At 35.7% G+C, this 16,428-nt stretch overlaps 1 protein-coding gene across 5 annotated transcripts in view; it reads left to right on the top strand.

Annotated features, from left to right (window-relative positions):
• The window catches only part of CRY1 (cryptochrome circadian regulator 1), a 93,103-nt gene extending 77,186 nt beyond the window's left edge, over window positions 1–15,917 (top strand). Inside the window, exons 3-13 of one of the 5 annotated variants that reach the window (XM_067697848.1) lie at window positions 3,352–3,494; window positions 5,567–5,751; window positions 6,082–6,170; window positions 6,722–6,862; window positions 6,945–7,256; window positions 8,416–8,567; window positions 8,807–9,009; window positions 9,114–9,209; window positions 14,237–14,308; window positions 14,390–14,489; window positions 15,262–15,917. In XM_067697848.1, coding sequence (XP_067553949.1) covers window positions 3,352–3,494; window positions 5,567–5,751; window positions 6,082–6,170; window positions 6,722–6,862; window positions 6,945–7,256; window positions 8,416–8,567; window positions 8,807–9,009; window positions 9,114–9,209; window positions 14,237–14,308; window positions 14,390–14,489; window positions 15,262–15,388 — 1,620 coding nt within the window. In that variant the 3' untranslated portion in view covers window positions 15,389–15,917. Of the gene's footprint in view, window positions 1–3,351; window positions 3,495–5,566; window positions 5,752–6,081; window positions 6,171–6,721; window positions 6,863–6,944; window positions 7,257–8,415; window positions 8,568–8,806; window positions 9,010–9,113; window positions 9,210–11,630; window positions 14,208–14,236; window positions 14,309–14,385; window positions 14,490–15,261 lie in introns of those variants that run through there. The other 4 variants (XM_067697844.1, XM_067697845.1, XM_067697846.1 and 1 more) reach the window with 4 other exon arrangements.
• Window positions 15,918–16,428: the final 511 nt, after the last annotated feature.

Genomic DNA, 16,428 nt, shown 5'->3' with positions numbered 1-16,428 from the left:
TTTATGAGTGGGATTGTGTTCCTTTCTTACTGGTTGTTTGGCCTGAGGCTTCCAACACTGGAGTTTGTAGGCGATTGGGTAGAGCTGGGTCTTGGTGCTGAGATGAGGAACTCCATGAGACCTCCTCACTCGGATGAATATTCCCTGGGGTCTGAGATTCTCTGTTAGTCCAGTGGTTCGGACTCGGAGTTCCCACCACAGGAGCTTCAGCCTGTCCCCAGGCTCATGAACCAAGATCCTGCAAACCTCCTGGGGCAGCAAAAAAAATAAAAAGATAAAAAATAACAAAGTAAAAAATAAAATTAGACTAGGAAACTAAGAGATATTTTAGGAAGAATATAAAAGTAAAAATATAGATGAATCAACAACGAGAAGGTACATCAGTACCACAGTAGTAAAAAAGAGGAGGAGGGAAAAGAACAAAAATAGTGGGGGTGCCAGGAGAAGCCTTGGCTCTGGAGGGTGGGGCCTAAGCAAGGGTGAGGTTTGGATGGTGGGCCAGGCCAATGCACAGGACCCACAGGGCTGGAAAAGGCCGTGGGGGGTGGAGCTTAGGCTCAAGGAACAGAAGGGGCCCAGGCATGCCCCCAACCCCTGGTCTCAGAGGTCAGGGGACCTCACCTGGGAGCCCAGCAGGCTTCCTGGGCTCGAGTGGGTGGGGCAAATGCCCTCCTCTCCTGTCCTGTTCCTCTTGTCTGGGAGGGCCCCTGCCGCCTGCCTCTCCTGATCTCCCCGGCCTCCCTCCTATGCCCCCAAGGACCTGTGCAGCCTGGAAGGGGCTTTGGAGGGCAGGGGACTGGCCTGGGAGCTCAGCAGGCTCCCGGGGCCTGAGTGGGCGGAGCAATCACCCTCCGCTTCTCTCCCGCTCCTCCCAGATGGCCCCTCCCGCCTGCCTCTCCTGATCGCTCTGGCCTCCCTCCTGCTACTCCAAGGACCCATGCTGTCTGGAGGGGGCTTTGGAAGGCAGAGGATTGACCTGGGAGCTCAGCAGGTTCCCTGGCCCGAGGGGCAGGGCTATCGCCCTCTGCTCCTCCCCCACTCCTCCTTCCTGCCTCTCCTGATCTCCCTGGCCTCAGGGGCCCTGATCCTGTCTGACCTCCACTTCTCCTCCCTCCTCAGTCCCCCTATGTCCTACTGGTTCACTTTCAGGTTCCTCCTGTCTCCTTTGGCATCAGAGTCCACCACCAGCGGCCGTCAGGCACCCTAGGTGTGGGGAGATGCTAACTCCTCGTCTTTCCACACTGCCATCTTGACTCTGCCCTGAATACTTTTAATGTTTGGGGAACCTTCTCTTCCCTAGCTTTTCATTTTTTTTCTGGAGAGATGTTCACTAATTTATCCCCAGGGAAGAAGTGAATGATCTCACTGGTGAGTTAATAGAAGGAGTTAGGTGAGTATCACTCATATCATACCTTTTTGCCTATTCAGTTGCAGAGAGCACTTATCCTAGTCCCTTCTTCCATGTAATAAATTTTGTAGGGGCAGCCCACACTGCAAGGAAGGTGCTGCTTATCATTGGGTAGCTAAATCTGTTTAATTCAGGGGTAAAAAATTAGCAAGCTTATCTGTCCTTAAACATAACATGTTTACTCCAATTCAACTTTACTAGTAATGTGGTCTATATATATATATATATTTAAATTGAAGTATAGTTGATTTACAATATTGTGTTAATTTCTGCTTTACAGCAAAGAGATTCAGTTATACATATATACATTCTTTTTATATATTATTTTCCATTATGGCTTATCATAGGATATTGAATATAGTTCTCTGTGCTATACAGTAGGACCTTGTTGTTTATCCATTCTATGTATAATAGCCTACTTCTGCTAACCCCAACCTCCTACTCCATCCTTCCCCCCAACCTCCTCCCCCTTGGCAACCACAAGGTTGTTCTCTATGTCCATGAGTCTGTTTCTGTTTCATAGGTTCATTTGTGTCATATTTTAGATTCCATGTAAAAGAGATATCATGTGGTATTTGTCTTTCTCTTTCTGACTTACTTCACTTAGTATGATAATCTCTAGTTGCATCCATGTTGCTGCAAATGGCATTATTTCATTCTTTTTTATGGCTGAGTAGTATTCTGTTGTATATATGTACCACATCTTCTTTATCCATTCATTTGTCAGTGGACATTAGGTTGTTTACATGTCTTGGCTTTTGTGCATAGTGCTGCTATGAACATGGGGTACATGTATCTTTTTTAATTAGAGTTTTGTCTGGATGTATGCCCAGGAGTGCCACTGCTGGATCATATGATAATTCTATTTTTAGTTTTCTGAGGAAACCTTCATGCTGTTTTCCATAGTGGCTGTACCAACTTACATTCCTACCAGCAGTATAGGAGGATTCCCTTTCCTCCATATCCTCTCCAGCATTTGTAGACTTTTTAGTGATGGCCATCTGACCATCATAATCAGTGCAAAGTGATACCTCATTGTAGTTTAGATTTATATTTCTCTAATTATTAGCGATGTTGAGCACCTTTTCATGTGCCTGTTGGCCATTTGTATTTCTTCTTTGGAGGAATGTCTATTTAGGTCTGCTGCCCATTTTTTAATTGGGTTATTTGGTTTTTTTTCTGTTGAGTTGTATGAGCTGTTTGTATTAAGCCCTTGTTAGTTGCATTATTTGCAAATATTTTCTCCCACTCTGTAGGTTATCTTTTCATTCTGTTTATGGTTTCCTTTGCTGTGCAAAAGCTTGTAAGTTTCATTAGGTCCCATTTGTTTATTTTTGTTTTTATTTCAGTTGCCTTGGGAGACTGTGTGATCTATATTTTTACCTTTAGTTTTCTGACTTACATTCCCTTCCTTTTCAAAAAGGGAAAAGGGGAGGGAGTGTTATTGACTTGTTCTAAATTCCAACATTTACTAACTAAAAACTAAATATTTATTTGTCAAAAAAATCATAGAATTAAATTACAAACTATTTAGGAAAAAAAGTGACACAGGTGATAGAGAAGGTTTGCTATCATTAAAATATAAGGAGCTCTTACAAATCCTTAAGAGAAAAATTATCTGCGATAGAAACCCAAGAAAACATAAGCTGCAACCCACAAAGTAAGAAATATACAAATGGCTAGTAATAATGACAGCTGTCATTCACTGAGGACTTACTATGTACTATGTCCTAAACAATTTATATGCATTGACTCATTTAATCTTTCAGCAACTTGGTAACATGTTATTTTTTTCCATTTTACCATGACAAACACTTATATATAGTGTTTGTTATATACTAGGTAGCATTGGAGCTTTTCACTTTTTTCCAGCCTATGTCATTATAATAGAAAAACTAATTGTTAAAATTTATGTATGTTTTTGCCCCTTTCTTTTATTTTAGGAATGGAACATTACTAAACTTTCAATTGAATATGATTCTGAGCCCTTTGGAAAGGAACGAGATGCAGCTATTAAGAAATTGGCTACTGAAGCTGGGGTAGAAGTAATTGTACGAATTTCACATACATTATATGACCTAGACAAGTAAGTTTTTTTTAATGGTAAAATACTATAATATTTTTCATCTTAACCACTTTTAAGTGTACATTTCAGTGGTTTTAAGTACATAGAAAATGTACTGTGGGAATGTACTGTGGGACTAGTTTATAAAGTGGAAATAAAAACATACACAATAGACTTGTGGTAGAATTAAGTGAATATATGTCAAACCTTTAGCATTTTATTTAACATCTGTGATTTTTGTTTACCCAGTGACAGATACCAAAATTACAGACATAAGTACATAAGATAAACATACTCAGAATTTCAATTTCAAAACTATTAAAAGCATCACACAGTTATCTTTGACTGTTCTAACTCAGCCTACTAACTTGCCTTTCTGGGCTCTTAGCAATGTTAATTTTATAGTTTATATGACATACATAGCCACAAACTGCCTTGATATATTTTACATGATTGTCATAAGTTATTTTATTTTATGTGTATATATCTAGTCTCTGGATTTTAAGTCCATATGCACATTTTATGTAATATTACATAGTCTTCTGAACAATGGTATAATATCTTATTTCTCAAAGCGTATTTCCTGGACTATCAGTTTTTGGTGATGCTTTGTCCAACAAAGATTCCGTGGTCAAGTTTAAATTTAGAAAGCTTTATATGCTGTAAGATTTGAAGGTTCATAAGATTTGTTAACATTAACCTTTAGCGTACTATCATCCTTACAAGTGCTGAAATCTCACAATTTACGTACCTTTTAAATTATTTTACTTTTTTATTTTCACATTTTGTCAAGTTAATAAAACTAATTCTGTAAGTAACACGACAAGCTAGTTAATTTTATTCCAAGTGTATCAAAATATTGTGGTTCGATTCAGTCAAGGGTCTTACTTGATATTAAGCCAGAAGTCATATATCCTTCGATAATAAAGTTGCCTTCTAGTTTACCAGATTTCTTAACTTTAGAGAGCTGATAGCAAGGAGACAAAACAAGATAAGAGCAATTGCTTTAAGTGGGAAACTCAGTGTTGTGCATAAAATTGGAATGTTTGTTAGATTGAGTGTGAGTATTTACCACATATAATCCATCATATAAAAATGTAACATATAGAAAACATTTTTTCTAAGATTTTTATTCTGCTTCTGTTATGTAATTAGCAGTGTCCTCAGTAGTGCCATTGTAGTATCATTATAGTGGACAGATTTCATTATGACCCTATATATAAACTCAAAGTATTATACCAAAGCAAAATTACTAAAAGCAGAGAGCATAGTTTTTATGGTGGTTACTTTCTGTATGTACAACTGATACATAATTATATGTGGTATAATGAAAACTGTACTGTATTTGGATTAAGAAAACCTTGATTTGCTATTTATTAGTTATGTGACCTTGACTATTAAATTCTCTTGAGGCTTCAGTTGCTGATGCATAAAACGATGGAGTTGGATTTTACCAATAATTTTTTACTAAGGCTAAATGCTAGTAAGCAAATGGCCATAGTGAAAAAGAATAATTGGTATTTCCAAATTGTGTCTAATTCAGACTACCATTGGTAAGACTTATCTTTCCTTTTAGTATTACTTAATTGAGAAATTAGTGATCAGAATTAAATATAAAATATATACATGAGATACATATGCTGACATTTAACAAAAACATGAGCACAATAGAAAATAGCAAGTGATTATCATGACAGTAATATAGAATCCTAATTAATGAGACTTGCTGATTGCTCCTTGGTATAATATGGGCCTGGTTTAGTTTTTATTGATGATTAAGAGATTCTTTGAGCTGTGTTGTGGTATGTTTTTATATTTCCATATATATTATTTTTTGTTTTTGCCTTTAGGCTTATTTAGCCACTTGTTTTTCCACTCATAGGTGCTTAATTCCCTTTGTCTTAAAAGTTTTGATATTTGCATACACTATATTTTTGATACCTAGCAGATGTCTATAAAATGAAGAGAATGATTTTTAGATTTGTTAATTATTTTAACAAGTTTCTTGGTCCTTAAGCCTTTTCAGAATTTATCAATCAAAATGTATTGTCCTTTTTTTAATACTAACAGCATTTTACTAACTTTTGTAATAGGATCATAGAACTAAATGGTGGACAACCACCTCTTACTTATAAAAGATTCCAGACTCTCATCAGCAAAATGGAACCACTAGAGATACCAGTAGAGACAATTACTTCAGAAGTGATAGAAAAGTGCACAACTCCTCTGTCTGATGACCATGATGAGAAATATGGAGTCCCTTCACTGGAAGAACTAGGTAGGTGTAAACGGTAATACATGTGGAGCTTAAGAGTTAATAAACCATTCAGAAAAATCCCACTTCTAATTTGTCATGTAAAGTATTTTGCACTAAAAGGAAAAGAAAGGAGAAAAAAGAAAAGAAACTCTGAAACTAAGAAGTGATAAATCTGTGCGTTATTTATGTGTTCTATAAATATGTGGTCTATCTGTTATCACCTTAAAATGTACATCTTAAAGAACAGAGACCATGTTATATATCATCTATTTTTGAGGACCTATCCAGGGCTGTCATTTCATTTTTATGCGACTGTCAAGTTTTTTTCTTTTCTTTTCTTTTTTTTTTTAGGTTTTGATACAGATGGTTTATCTTCTGCAGTGTGGCCAGGCGGAGAAACTGAAGCACTTACACGTTTGGAAAGGCATTTGGAAAGAAAAGTATGATAATACAAATGATGTTTATATTGTCAAACTGGCATTTTAAAAATAATTTCACTCTTTTTTAAAAACAGAAAAACTGTTGAAAAAGAAGGATTGAGAGAAATAGTTAAAATAGAGCAATCCTAATTGTTTGAAAATTAACAACTATCTCTTCATTTAAATACCCTTCTTCCTCCTCTTCTGATTATTTCCTCTTTAGCTACTATCAATACTACCCCTTCTATTCTTACTTTGTAAGCTGGTATCTGATGACTATAACTTTGAAGCTAGGATAGAGTTCTTCTATTTCATATTTTTCTCAGTGTCAGAGAGACAGATTGAAGGTGCTCTCAGCCTTGTGTTAGGAATTTACTGCATGAGGATGGCTAAAACAAAAGAATGATCACTTTTATCTTGCTTGTTTTTTATTAAAATGTGTCATTTGTGGCTAGAAAAATGATATTTTATTTTCCAAGCCCTATGTAACTTTTAAAAAAATCTCAACTTTAAACAATCTTTTAAAATGGAAAAGGCAATTAGTTAGCATAATTTTCTCTGTGTGTTTTCAGGCTTGGGTGGCAAACTTTGAAAGACCTCGAATGAATGCGAATTCCCTGCTCGCTAGCCCTACTGGACTCAGTCCTTATCTCCGATTTGGTTGTTTGTCATGTCGACTGTTTTACTTCAAACTGACAGATCTCTACAAAAAGGTATTATCTGGAACTGGAGCTTATTTTTCAAAATACTTTTTTCTTAAATTGCTGATAATACTTCTTTGCTTTTTAATCTTAGGTAAAAAAGAACAGTTCCCCTCCCCTTTCCCTTTATGGGCAACTGTTATGGCGTGAATTTTTCTATACAGCAGCAACAAATAATCCACGCTTTGACAAAATGGAAGGAAATCCCATCTGTGTTCAGATTCCTTGGGATAAGAATCCTGAGGCTTTAGCGAAATGGGCAGAAGGACGGACAGGCTTTCCATGGATTGATGCCATCATGACACAGCTTCGTCAGGAGGGTTGGATCCATCATTTAGCCAGACATGCAGTTGCTTGCTTCCTGACACGAGGTGACCTGTGGATTAGTTGGGAAGAAGGAATGAAGGTAAGTGTTCTTCCAGCTAATGTAGTATGGCCTTATTCTGAAGAACTCTGTACCTTTATAAAACAATTCCTAAAAATTGTCTGCTATGTAGATTCATTTATAGTCTAATTTTTTCAATAGAAAAGCATTTAATTCTCATCATACAGACACACTTTTGGGGAGCAGAATGGCATAATCAGATAGGAGAACTGGTGAAAAGTGGTTCAGTTAACCTGAAGTCATTTCAATGGCTAAATCAGCCTAGCCATCAAGGGAGCTATAAGATTTAATACTCTGGACTTATTGGGTCGATATATATTTATAGGTGATCATTTCTGTCACATAAAGGATTCATCTGAGTTCTTAGAAATAGCAAATTTGTTTTATAAATTTTAAGCTATAAATCATTTCATCTCACTTCAATACCATAGCTTTTTAGTCATAATTATATTATGTAATGTGAAGCATACAACATTTTGTGACATCTTTTGGTTATATATAATGGGACTTAAATATATGTTTTACCTTCCTGCCTATATCATAAATTTCCCCTATCCAAAGACCATTTCTGATCCTGTGTTTTTTTACATCTCCTGTATTTCCTAGTACAAAGTTGTGCATGAGGTAGATGTACAGCACACAATGAATTTATAAAAAATAATTTATTTTAATTCTATTTCTCTTTTGGATCAAGGAATCCCAAATTTAAACTGTATAATACTAATGAATTTTTAAAGGTCATTTGTATTTGATTGTTCCCATTATGTAGGCCATTGTACTAAGCTTCCAAGTTTTTGTTGGTGGTTAATTTGGTAGCATTTTTGCATTCTTGAAAGTGTTTACTGCTTTTTCTTCCAGTTTTTTAATCTTCTCATATCCCATCTTATCCTTTTAAATTGGTGACTTTAATAACTTTTACTCTCCCCTCTTCCAGTAACACTGCAAAGATTAGAATAGTAAATTCTATTCAGAAATCTATATATTACTAATATGTTTCTTTCCCTGAAATAACTCATTATAGAATAGAACACAGACAAGGAAGCTAACTTTGGAATGTTTAAGTTTACAGCTCTGTGCTAGATTTTCTTGCCTTGACTTTTGATCTACAGAGACCTGGAAAAATGCTTGCTTTGAGAATTACGTGTGTGCAGACTAATTGTGATTACTGTTACTTCCGAAGGTATTTGAAGAATTATTACTTGATGCAGATTGGAGCATAAATGCTGGAAGTTGGATGTGGCTGTCTTGTAGTTCCTTTTTCCAACAATTTTTTCACTGCTATTGCCCTGTTGGTTTTGGTAGGAGAACAGATCCCAATGGAGACTATATCAGGTAAATCAAGAATGATTATTATTCAGTCTGGAATAGCTAATCTAGGAAGAACTTTTCATGTTTAAGCAACATGAAAAGTGGGTATTCCCCACTCATCATGGGCAGCAGAGATGAGCAGAAGGGTAACAAATCATTTAAATTGTATTGATTTGATTTTGGTCATTCATAGCTAATAAATAGTTTGTTATAATTTGCTTATAGTTCATTTTATTAATAATTTTTCTTCCTTCTCCCAAAAGACGTTATTTGCCTGTCCTACGAGGCTTCCCTGCAAAATATATCTATGATCCCTGGAATGCGCCAGAAGGTATTCAAAAGGTAGCCAAATGTTTGATAGGAGTTAATTACCCCAAACCAATGGTGAACCATGCTGAGGCAAGCCGTTTGAATATTGAGAGGATGAAACAGATCTATCAGCAGCTTTCACGATATAGAGGACTAGGTATGTCAGTAAATGCCTTTGATTTGTTTCTTTGGCAGCTGTTTATGTACCCATCCTTGAACTTGATCTTGATCATAACTTAATAGGAAATTTTTTCCCTTTAGGTCTTCTTGCATCAGTGCCATCTAATCCTAATGGGAATGGAGGCCTCATGGGGTATTCTCCTGGAGAAAATATCCCAGGTTATAGCAGCAGTGGAAGTAAGTGAAAAGGAAATTTCTGCACTTAGTAACATAAAGAGATTAATTATAAATATATTGTTTATCATACCTCACTATAATATGTTTTTTAAAATCTATCTTTAAATTGTGTAATAGGTTCCTTGTACACATGCATACATGTACATATACATACACACATACCCTCACTCCATTAGTGACATTTTAGAGATAGAAACATCATTATATATAGTGGAATTGGGTCAAGGTAAAGATCTTGCAAACTGAATGAGGTTAGCAATTTTTAAGGATAAAATGAAACTGAAATGTTATATATTCAGAATGGTCATTATTTTTTACTCCCTTTAAGTATATATCAGCTATAAGGTAATTAGTTAAGAAGGTCAGAGGCCCTGTGAACGTGGCCAAAAGATTTATCACGCACATGCATAGGGCCTCTAGTCCTTTTGCACGTGAGTTTTTTCTTACAAAGCCTGGTCTATAATGGTTTTCTTTGTGATATATATAGTTAGTTGCCACATATGTTCTTAATATGTGTCAAGAAGTCAGTATGTATTGGAAATTTGAATCATATCAATTTTCAAAGTTTCTAACCAAAAATAGCATGAAGCTAATTAATTTGATTAAAAACAAGGCTGAATGGCTGGACTTATTACTTTCTGTTTGGTCGTGTAAGGGGATAAAAACATCCATATTCTAAATTCTAAAACGTCATTTTGTGGTTTGGAAATAAGGTTTTTTTGGTATTTCAGTTATAGGTAGTAAAATAAATAATTCTGCATGGTTACTAAAAGGCAAAAAAAACCCACCAAGGCTGCATTAGAGGAAAGCTTATTTTTTTTTAAAAAAAGAAGTCAGCTATTCAAAATTTGATATTAAGAATAACACCTTTAACAAATTGAACCTTTCTGAATTCAGAAATATTTTGCATACTTTTGAGAGCATCAACAATTAGCTTAAGGAGAAAGAAACGAAAGCACTCATATCTTGACTGCCTACTTTGTGCCTAAGTATGAGGGGATTTTGGCCACATACTCACAATAACCTTGAGGGATGGTGGTAGGCTTCTCATTTTATGATTGGGAAAATTAGCCTAGAAGAGTTAGGTAACTTAACCAAGATCCCACAGTTAGTAAGTAGTTGAGCTAAGATTCAGATCCAAGTCTAACTAGTCCTAAAGTTCATACTCTTTCCTGTATCACTGGGTCTCCCCTGCAAATGTAATGCCAAATGTAGTGTTCATAAGACAAAATATTTTATTACTGGAATGTGTTTCACCTGCATTCAAATTGTTGCTAATGATGGCAGTGTACTTCAAAAATGTTCTTTCTCAGCGTCTCCTACAATTTGAAGTAAACTTTAACAAGGTAGCATTTCAAAAGTTCTATCAGATTTATTATGCAGTTCACAGACTGCCTCTTTTGCCCACACATGAGTTTGAGGGACAGAAGTTCTGTGAAGCAGTGAGATAACAAGCAGGTGGCAGAGGGTGGAAAGCAACAGACTCCAGTTACCTAGCTAATGGATAATGATGGTACATACTGTTTCTTAGTCCAAATCTGTATTTATCTGCAAAACTAATCATGTTAGCAAGTTAAACTGGAATAATTTTGCTTCACAAATTTATAAACATGATGTTTTGTGATAGGATTAATAAATCTTGAAAGTAGTCTAATCATGTAAATATTTGCCTATAACACACTTTGTAGCTAGGTGCTTAGAGGCTTTCAAAAGACATAGAAGACATAAAAGCTACATAGAGCTTAGAGTCTAAATGGGGGTGTGGAAGGGGTAAAAAGAAAATGAAAAAAGTGATAAATTGTAAGACACTGCCTCCTCATGCAATAGGAAAAAAGGGAGTTGAAGGAACTAGGAAACTTTTCTTAGAAGATGGTGGGGGACTTCCCTGGTGGTGCAGTGGTTAAGAATTTGCCTGCCAATGCAGGGAACATGGATTCAAGCCCTGGTCAGGGAAGATCCCACACGCTGCGGAACAACTAAGCTGGTGTGCCACAATTACTGAGCCTGTGCTCTGGAGCCCGTGAGCCACAACTTCTGAGCCCGTGTGCCACAACTACAGAAGCCCACGTGCCTAGAGCCTGTGCTCCGCAACAAGAGAAGCCACCGCAATGAGAATGAAGAGTATCCCCGACTCAACCACAGCTAGAGAAAGCCCGCAGACAGCAACAAAGACCCAATGCAGCCAAAAATAAATAAATAAATAAAATTTTTTTAAAAAAGAAGATGGTGGGGTGGGTAGCATTTAAGTAGGCAGATGAAGGAGAGAGCATTGTAGACCTGAAAATGGGAGTGATTATGGCAAGATCCTTAGGTTACTATGCTGTTAAGAATTTCTCCCCTCAGGTTTCTGTTCCATTTGAAAGGATTTACATGGGGACTTCCCTGGTGGCGCAGTGATTAAGAATCTGTCTGCCAATGCAGGGGACATGGGTTCGATCCTTGGTCCAGGAAGATCCCACATACCACAGAGCAGCCAAGCCCACACGCCACAACTACTGAAGCCCGCATGCCCTAGAGCCCGCATGCTGCAACTACTGAGCCTGCGTGCTGCAACTACAGAAACCGGCACACCTAGAGCCAGCGCTTCACAACAAGAGAAGCCACCGCAACGAGAAGCCCACGCACTGCAACAAAGAGTAACTCGCGCTCACCGCAACTAGAGAAAGCCTGTGCGCAGCAATGAAGACCCAACGCAGCCAAAATATAAATTAAAAATTTTTTTAAATGCTAGAAAGGACTTATACTTCAGAAGCGTATCCCTTAATGCCCCATACTTACCCTATTCGTAGGCTTTTATTTACAGTGTCTTAAAGGCATTTCAAAGGGCAAGATTCTTTATGATTTAAGTTTTTTAATGACTGTGCAAAAATTCTTAATCTCTGCAACAGAAACTGCATTTTTGTCCTCTCATTTTTGTAGACTTTTTGTGCTCAGGAAAGGAATAAACTAACATACAAAGATGTCTTGAGGTATTTTTGTTCTTATAATAAAGCAGACTACTAAAATTTTTTCTATTATAAAATACCCGTTCAGCATTATTAGTTATTGGGGAAATGCAAATTAAAACTACTAAGAGATAGGACTTCACACCCACTTAGGGTGACCAGTTATCACTGATTGCCTGGCATTGAGGAGTTTCTTGGGACACAGGACTTTCCATGCTAACACTTGAAGAGTCCCAAACTGGGATGAGTTGGTCACCCTATAACCACTAGAGTGGTTGAAATAAAAAAGACAGACAGTAACAAGTGTGTGGAGGATGTGAAGAAACTGGAACGCTCATACATTGCTGAGAGGTAGGGTGTAAAACAGTGAAGCCATTTTGGGAAGCAGTTTGGCAGTTTCTTAAAAGCTAAACATAAATTTAACATACAACCCAGAAATTCCATTCCTAAGTATCTATCCAAAAGAAGTGAAAATATATGTCTACACAGAGACTTATATGTGAATGTTTATAATAGCTTTATTCATGATAGTCAAAATGGAGTATATCCATATAATGGAATATTAATTCATAAAAAGGAACAAAATGCTGATATATGCTACAACATGGATAAATCTCAAAAATATTATGTTAAGTTAAAGAAGCCAGACACAAAAGACCACATGCTGCATGATTCCACTTATATGAACTAGTGAGAAAAGTCATGTTTTTAAAAGAGAAATTAGATTAGTGCCTACCTTAGGCTTATAGGTAGGAATGGAGAATGAAAGCAAATGGACATGAGGGATCTTTTGGATGTGATGAAAATGTTCTAAAGCTGGATTATGCTGGTGATTACACAACTCTGTAAATTAACTAAAAATTATTGAACTGTACCCTTAAAACAGTTGAATTTTATGGTATATAAATTACTCCTCAAAACTGCTTTAAAAAACTATTCACTATAGACAGTTTAGAAAATTCAGAAAAATAGAAAATAACAATAAAAATCAAATAAATACGATAATTGAAAAATGTATTTGTTGAAGTTTTTTTAATTGTAAAATATGCACAACATAAAATTTAGCATTTTAACCATTTTAAATGTACAATTCAGTGGAATTAAGTACCTTCACATTATTTTGTGAAGATTTCAGTAGAGTCGTGCAAAGATGCATGATGACAAGTATCGCTACTAGGGGAAGCCCTGATGATGGTAAGACCAGTAGCAGCACCATTCAGCGGTGAATTTGCCACAGTCCTGAGTCTGGCCTTCAGCCTTACAAGTCTAAAGCCTGAACGTTTGCTATAATTAGTGGTGACCATTCTGTGAATGACAGACTAGAAATTTTAAAATCATATGAATTAAAATATCAATAGGGAACATTAGTTTATTAGCTTATGGTGGAAATATTCCTTTCCAGAAGTCCTCATCCTTGATCAGGGCATTCACTTTCCCAATTTTGAGTACCCGAAAAGCTGAATTCTTTATCCAGAGAAATGTGATAAGTATGAAGTTACACTAAAAATAAGTAGATTGTCTTGTTCGGGCCATCATGCAACCACTCCTAGGGGTAGGATCCTCATATTTTTCCATAATGTTTTCTCTAGAATCTACTTTTCTGTGCTAACCCATTCTCCTATAACATTTTTTCTTTTTAGGAGAGTTGATACAATTTTACAGGCTAGGTAACTGCTCCATTGTTTAACTCTCATCTGGCAGGACCTTATTCCCTTACTGTATCTCCAAGGACATATGTTTTAGATAGGTGCTGAGGGAGGAGGAGGTGAAGGAAGGATGTATATCTCACTGATGCCCTATGTTTTGACTTCATGATCAAGTGTCTAATTGTCATCCAGTAAAGAAGTGTTTTTTAGAAAATGATTATTAGTGATTTTGCCCTTGAACAGTCAACATTCCTATGACCCTAAATTTAAGGACAAGTTAAGTTTTCCTGATTTGGGTATGAGTTTTGGTTCATATGAAGGGTTGTGGATTAATCCTAAAACGCACAATACAAATACTAAAAATTAGATTTGTAATCGTAATACATACAACTTGAAATTAGTTTAAGTAATTTTACTATGTTTAACATACTAACAGGTTGCACTCCAGGGAGTGGTATTTTACATTATGCTTATGGAGATAGTCAGCAAACTCACCTATTAAAGCAAGGTAAGAATGTAGCATTTGAGCATACTCTTCTTCTCACCTTTCTTATCTTAAACATACATTTTTTTTTAAATGTGTAGGAAGAAGCTCCACGTGCACTGGTCTCAGCAGTGGGAAACGTCCTAGTCAGGAAGAGGACACACAGAGTATTGGTCCTAAAGTCCAGAGACAGAGCACTAACTAGGTAAATATTTTAGAGCTTTATTTCTTGCTTTAGCGGAGTATATAATCAACATAAATTAATATAATTTCCAAAATGGAGCTAATCTCTATTTTCAAACCAGAGAATCTGAGGCATAAATTTTTCAGTGATTGTTACAAAATCAGTTAATTCTTAGACAAGAGAAATGTATCTGTACTGGACAAAGTGCTGTACTCAGTTTTATGGTCGTCTGAACTGATGATCTTCAAATTTGAAAAGCTTATGATGTCATGCTCAGGTTTTTCCTCGGAAAAAGCCATCCTTTTCATTTCCTTCCTGTGTGACCAGGAGTCTAAAACAATTAAAGTGACTTTTTTATTTTAGTGGTATTAATATAATCCCCTTATGAAAATTTCCCCAAATCTTCTCTTGATTTTATAAATTTCTTTTATTTATTGTGATACTTCTAAAATCTAAATTATTTCCAGTTTGGGAATAGTTTAAGTTTTTTTTAAATGTTGGCCCTTTTTGGAAGTGTCAGAAAGCCATGCCTGTATTCAGTTCAACTGGTTATGGGATACTATTTTGTGATTTAAATTTATATGAAAAGTATTCATATAGTGCATTTGCCGGTTTTTAAAGACTGCTGTTTCTTCAGTTATCTTGAACTGTTTACGTTTTTTAATCATTGCTATTTTTTAATACCAATATAATTAATCTGTAAATTTCTTGAAGATCAATAAACAGTCATCAGATTTTTGTCATTCCTTGCAATCAAGCTTTACCCAGTTTTTTTTTTTTCCTTAAATCACAGAAAACATTCAGAAGGAATACCGTTGCAGCAGAAATTGGTGGGCAGTTCAGTACTTTTTCAGTTAAATTATTTTAAAATGTTCTTCATTAATGGAAAACAGTTACATATTGAAATGCATTATTTCTAATAACATTTCTGTAGTTTTTAACTTTTTAATGAATTTGACATAGGACAAATGGTAATTTGTATATAAAGAACTTGGTAAAAGAATTTGCTTAATGTAAATATGAATAGTCACAATTAGTATAGACCCATCAATATATTTTTGATAATCTTTCATGTATGGTAAAAATTAAAGTGGCAAACTGATATTCTGATATAAAAATCAAAGTTTTGAGAGTCAATGTGAGAATATAGGATTTTAGACTTTCTTAAAAGACTTTGTTAAAATTTTAAGACAGAATTTTTCTTGACATCATTATTTGGTCTAACTTTGAACTCTTTGACAATAATGTTTCAGAAAACATGTGTAATCAAAATTGGTAGTTGTAGCCTCCATTAACATAGACAATATATATTTTAAAGCTTTATGTATGCCTGTTTTGACCCAAAGTTGTGGATATCATAGTATCATGTGTTAAGTTCTTCTTGTCTCCCTTTCTTTGTTCAGTTACAGCTAAAGTGACTTTGTTATTAAAGTATATGCGTATATGGAATCCTGTATACTTGGTGGTTGCTTTTTTTTTTTTTCCTTTCCTTTTTTAAAAATTTTTTGTTTGTTTTAGGTAAGGGGGAGAGCATTGGTATGTGAGATGTGATCACAAATTAGAGACAGATTCTGTAAACTACATGTCACCATTCTGAATGAAGAAACAGCTAATATATATTTAGTAAAATACTTTTCAAAATTATTCCAAGTAAGAATACTATCTTCCAAATACTTCATACTTTTAAAAATAAAGTTATCTATAAGAAAGATTTAAAATCAAAGAGATTTTTTTCAAGTAATTGGGCTTATAACTCTGAGTTAGTCAGTATGGGGTAGCAGTTAAGAGTGTGGGCCCTGGAGTCAAATGCCTGGCTCTGTCACTCATTAGCTTTGAGATCTTGGGCAATTATTAACCTTTTGTGCCTTCTTTTTTCTCTTCTATAAAAAGTGAGGATGAGAGTAGTATCTGCTTCATACTACATATGAAATGGTCATAACAGTGCCTGGCATGTGGTAGG

Source organism: Pseudorca crassidens, chromosome 11 (assembly GCF_039906515.1).
Source record: "Pseudorca crassidens isolate mPseCra1 chromosome 11, mPseCra1.hap1, whole genome shotgun sequence".
NCBI classification, from domain to species: domain Eukaryota; kingdom Metazoa; phylum Chordata; class Mammalia; order Artiodactyla; family Delphinidae; genus Pseudorca; species Pseudorca crassidens.
Note: the sequence above shows the minus strand (reverse complement) of the source record. Positions and strands in the feature narration are given on the sequence as shown.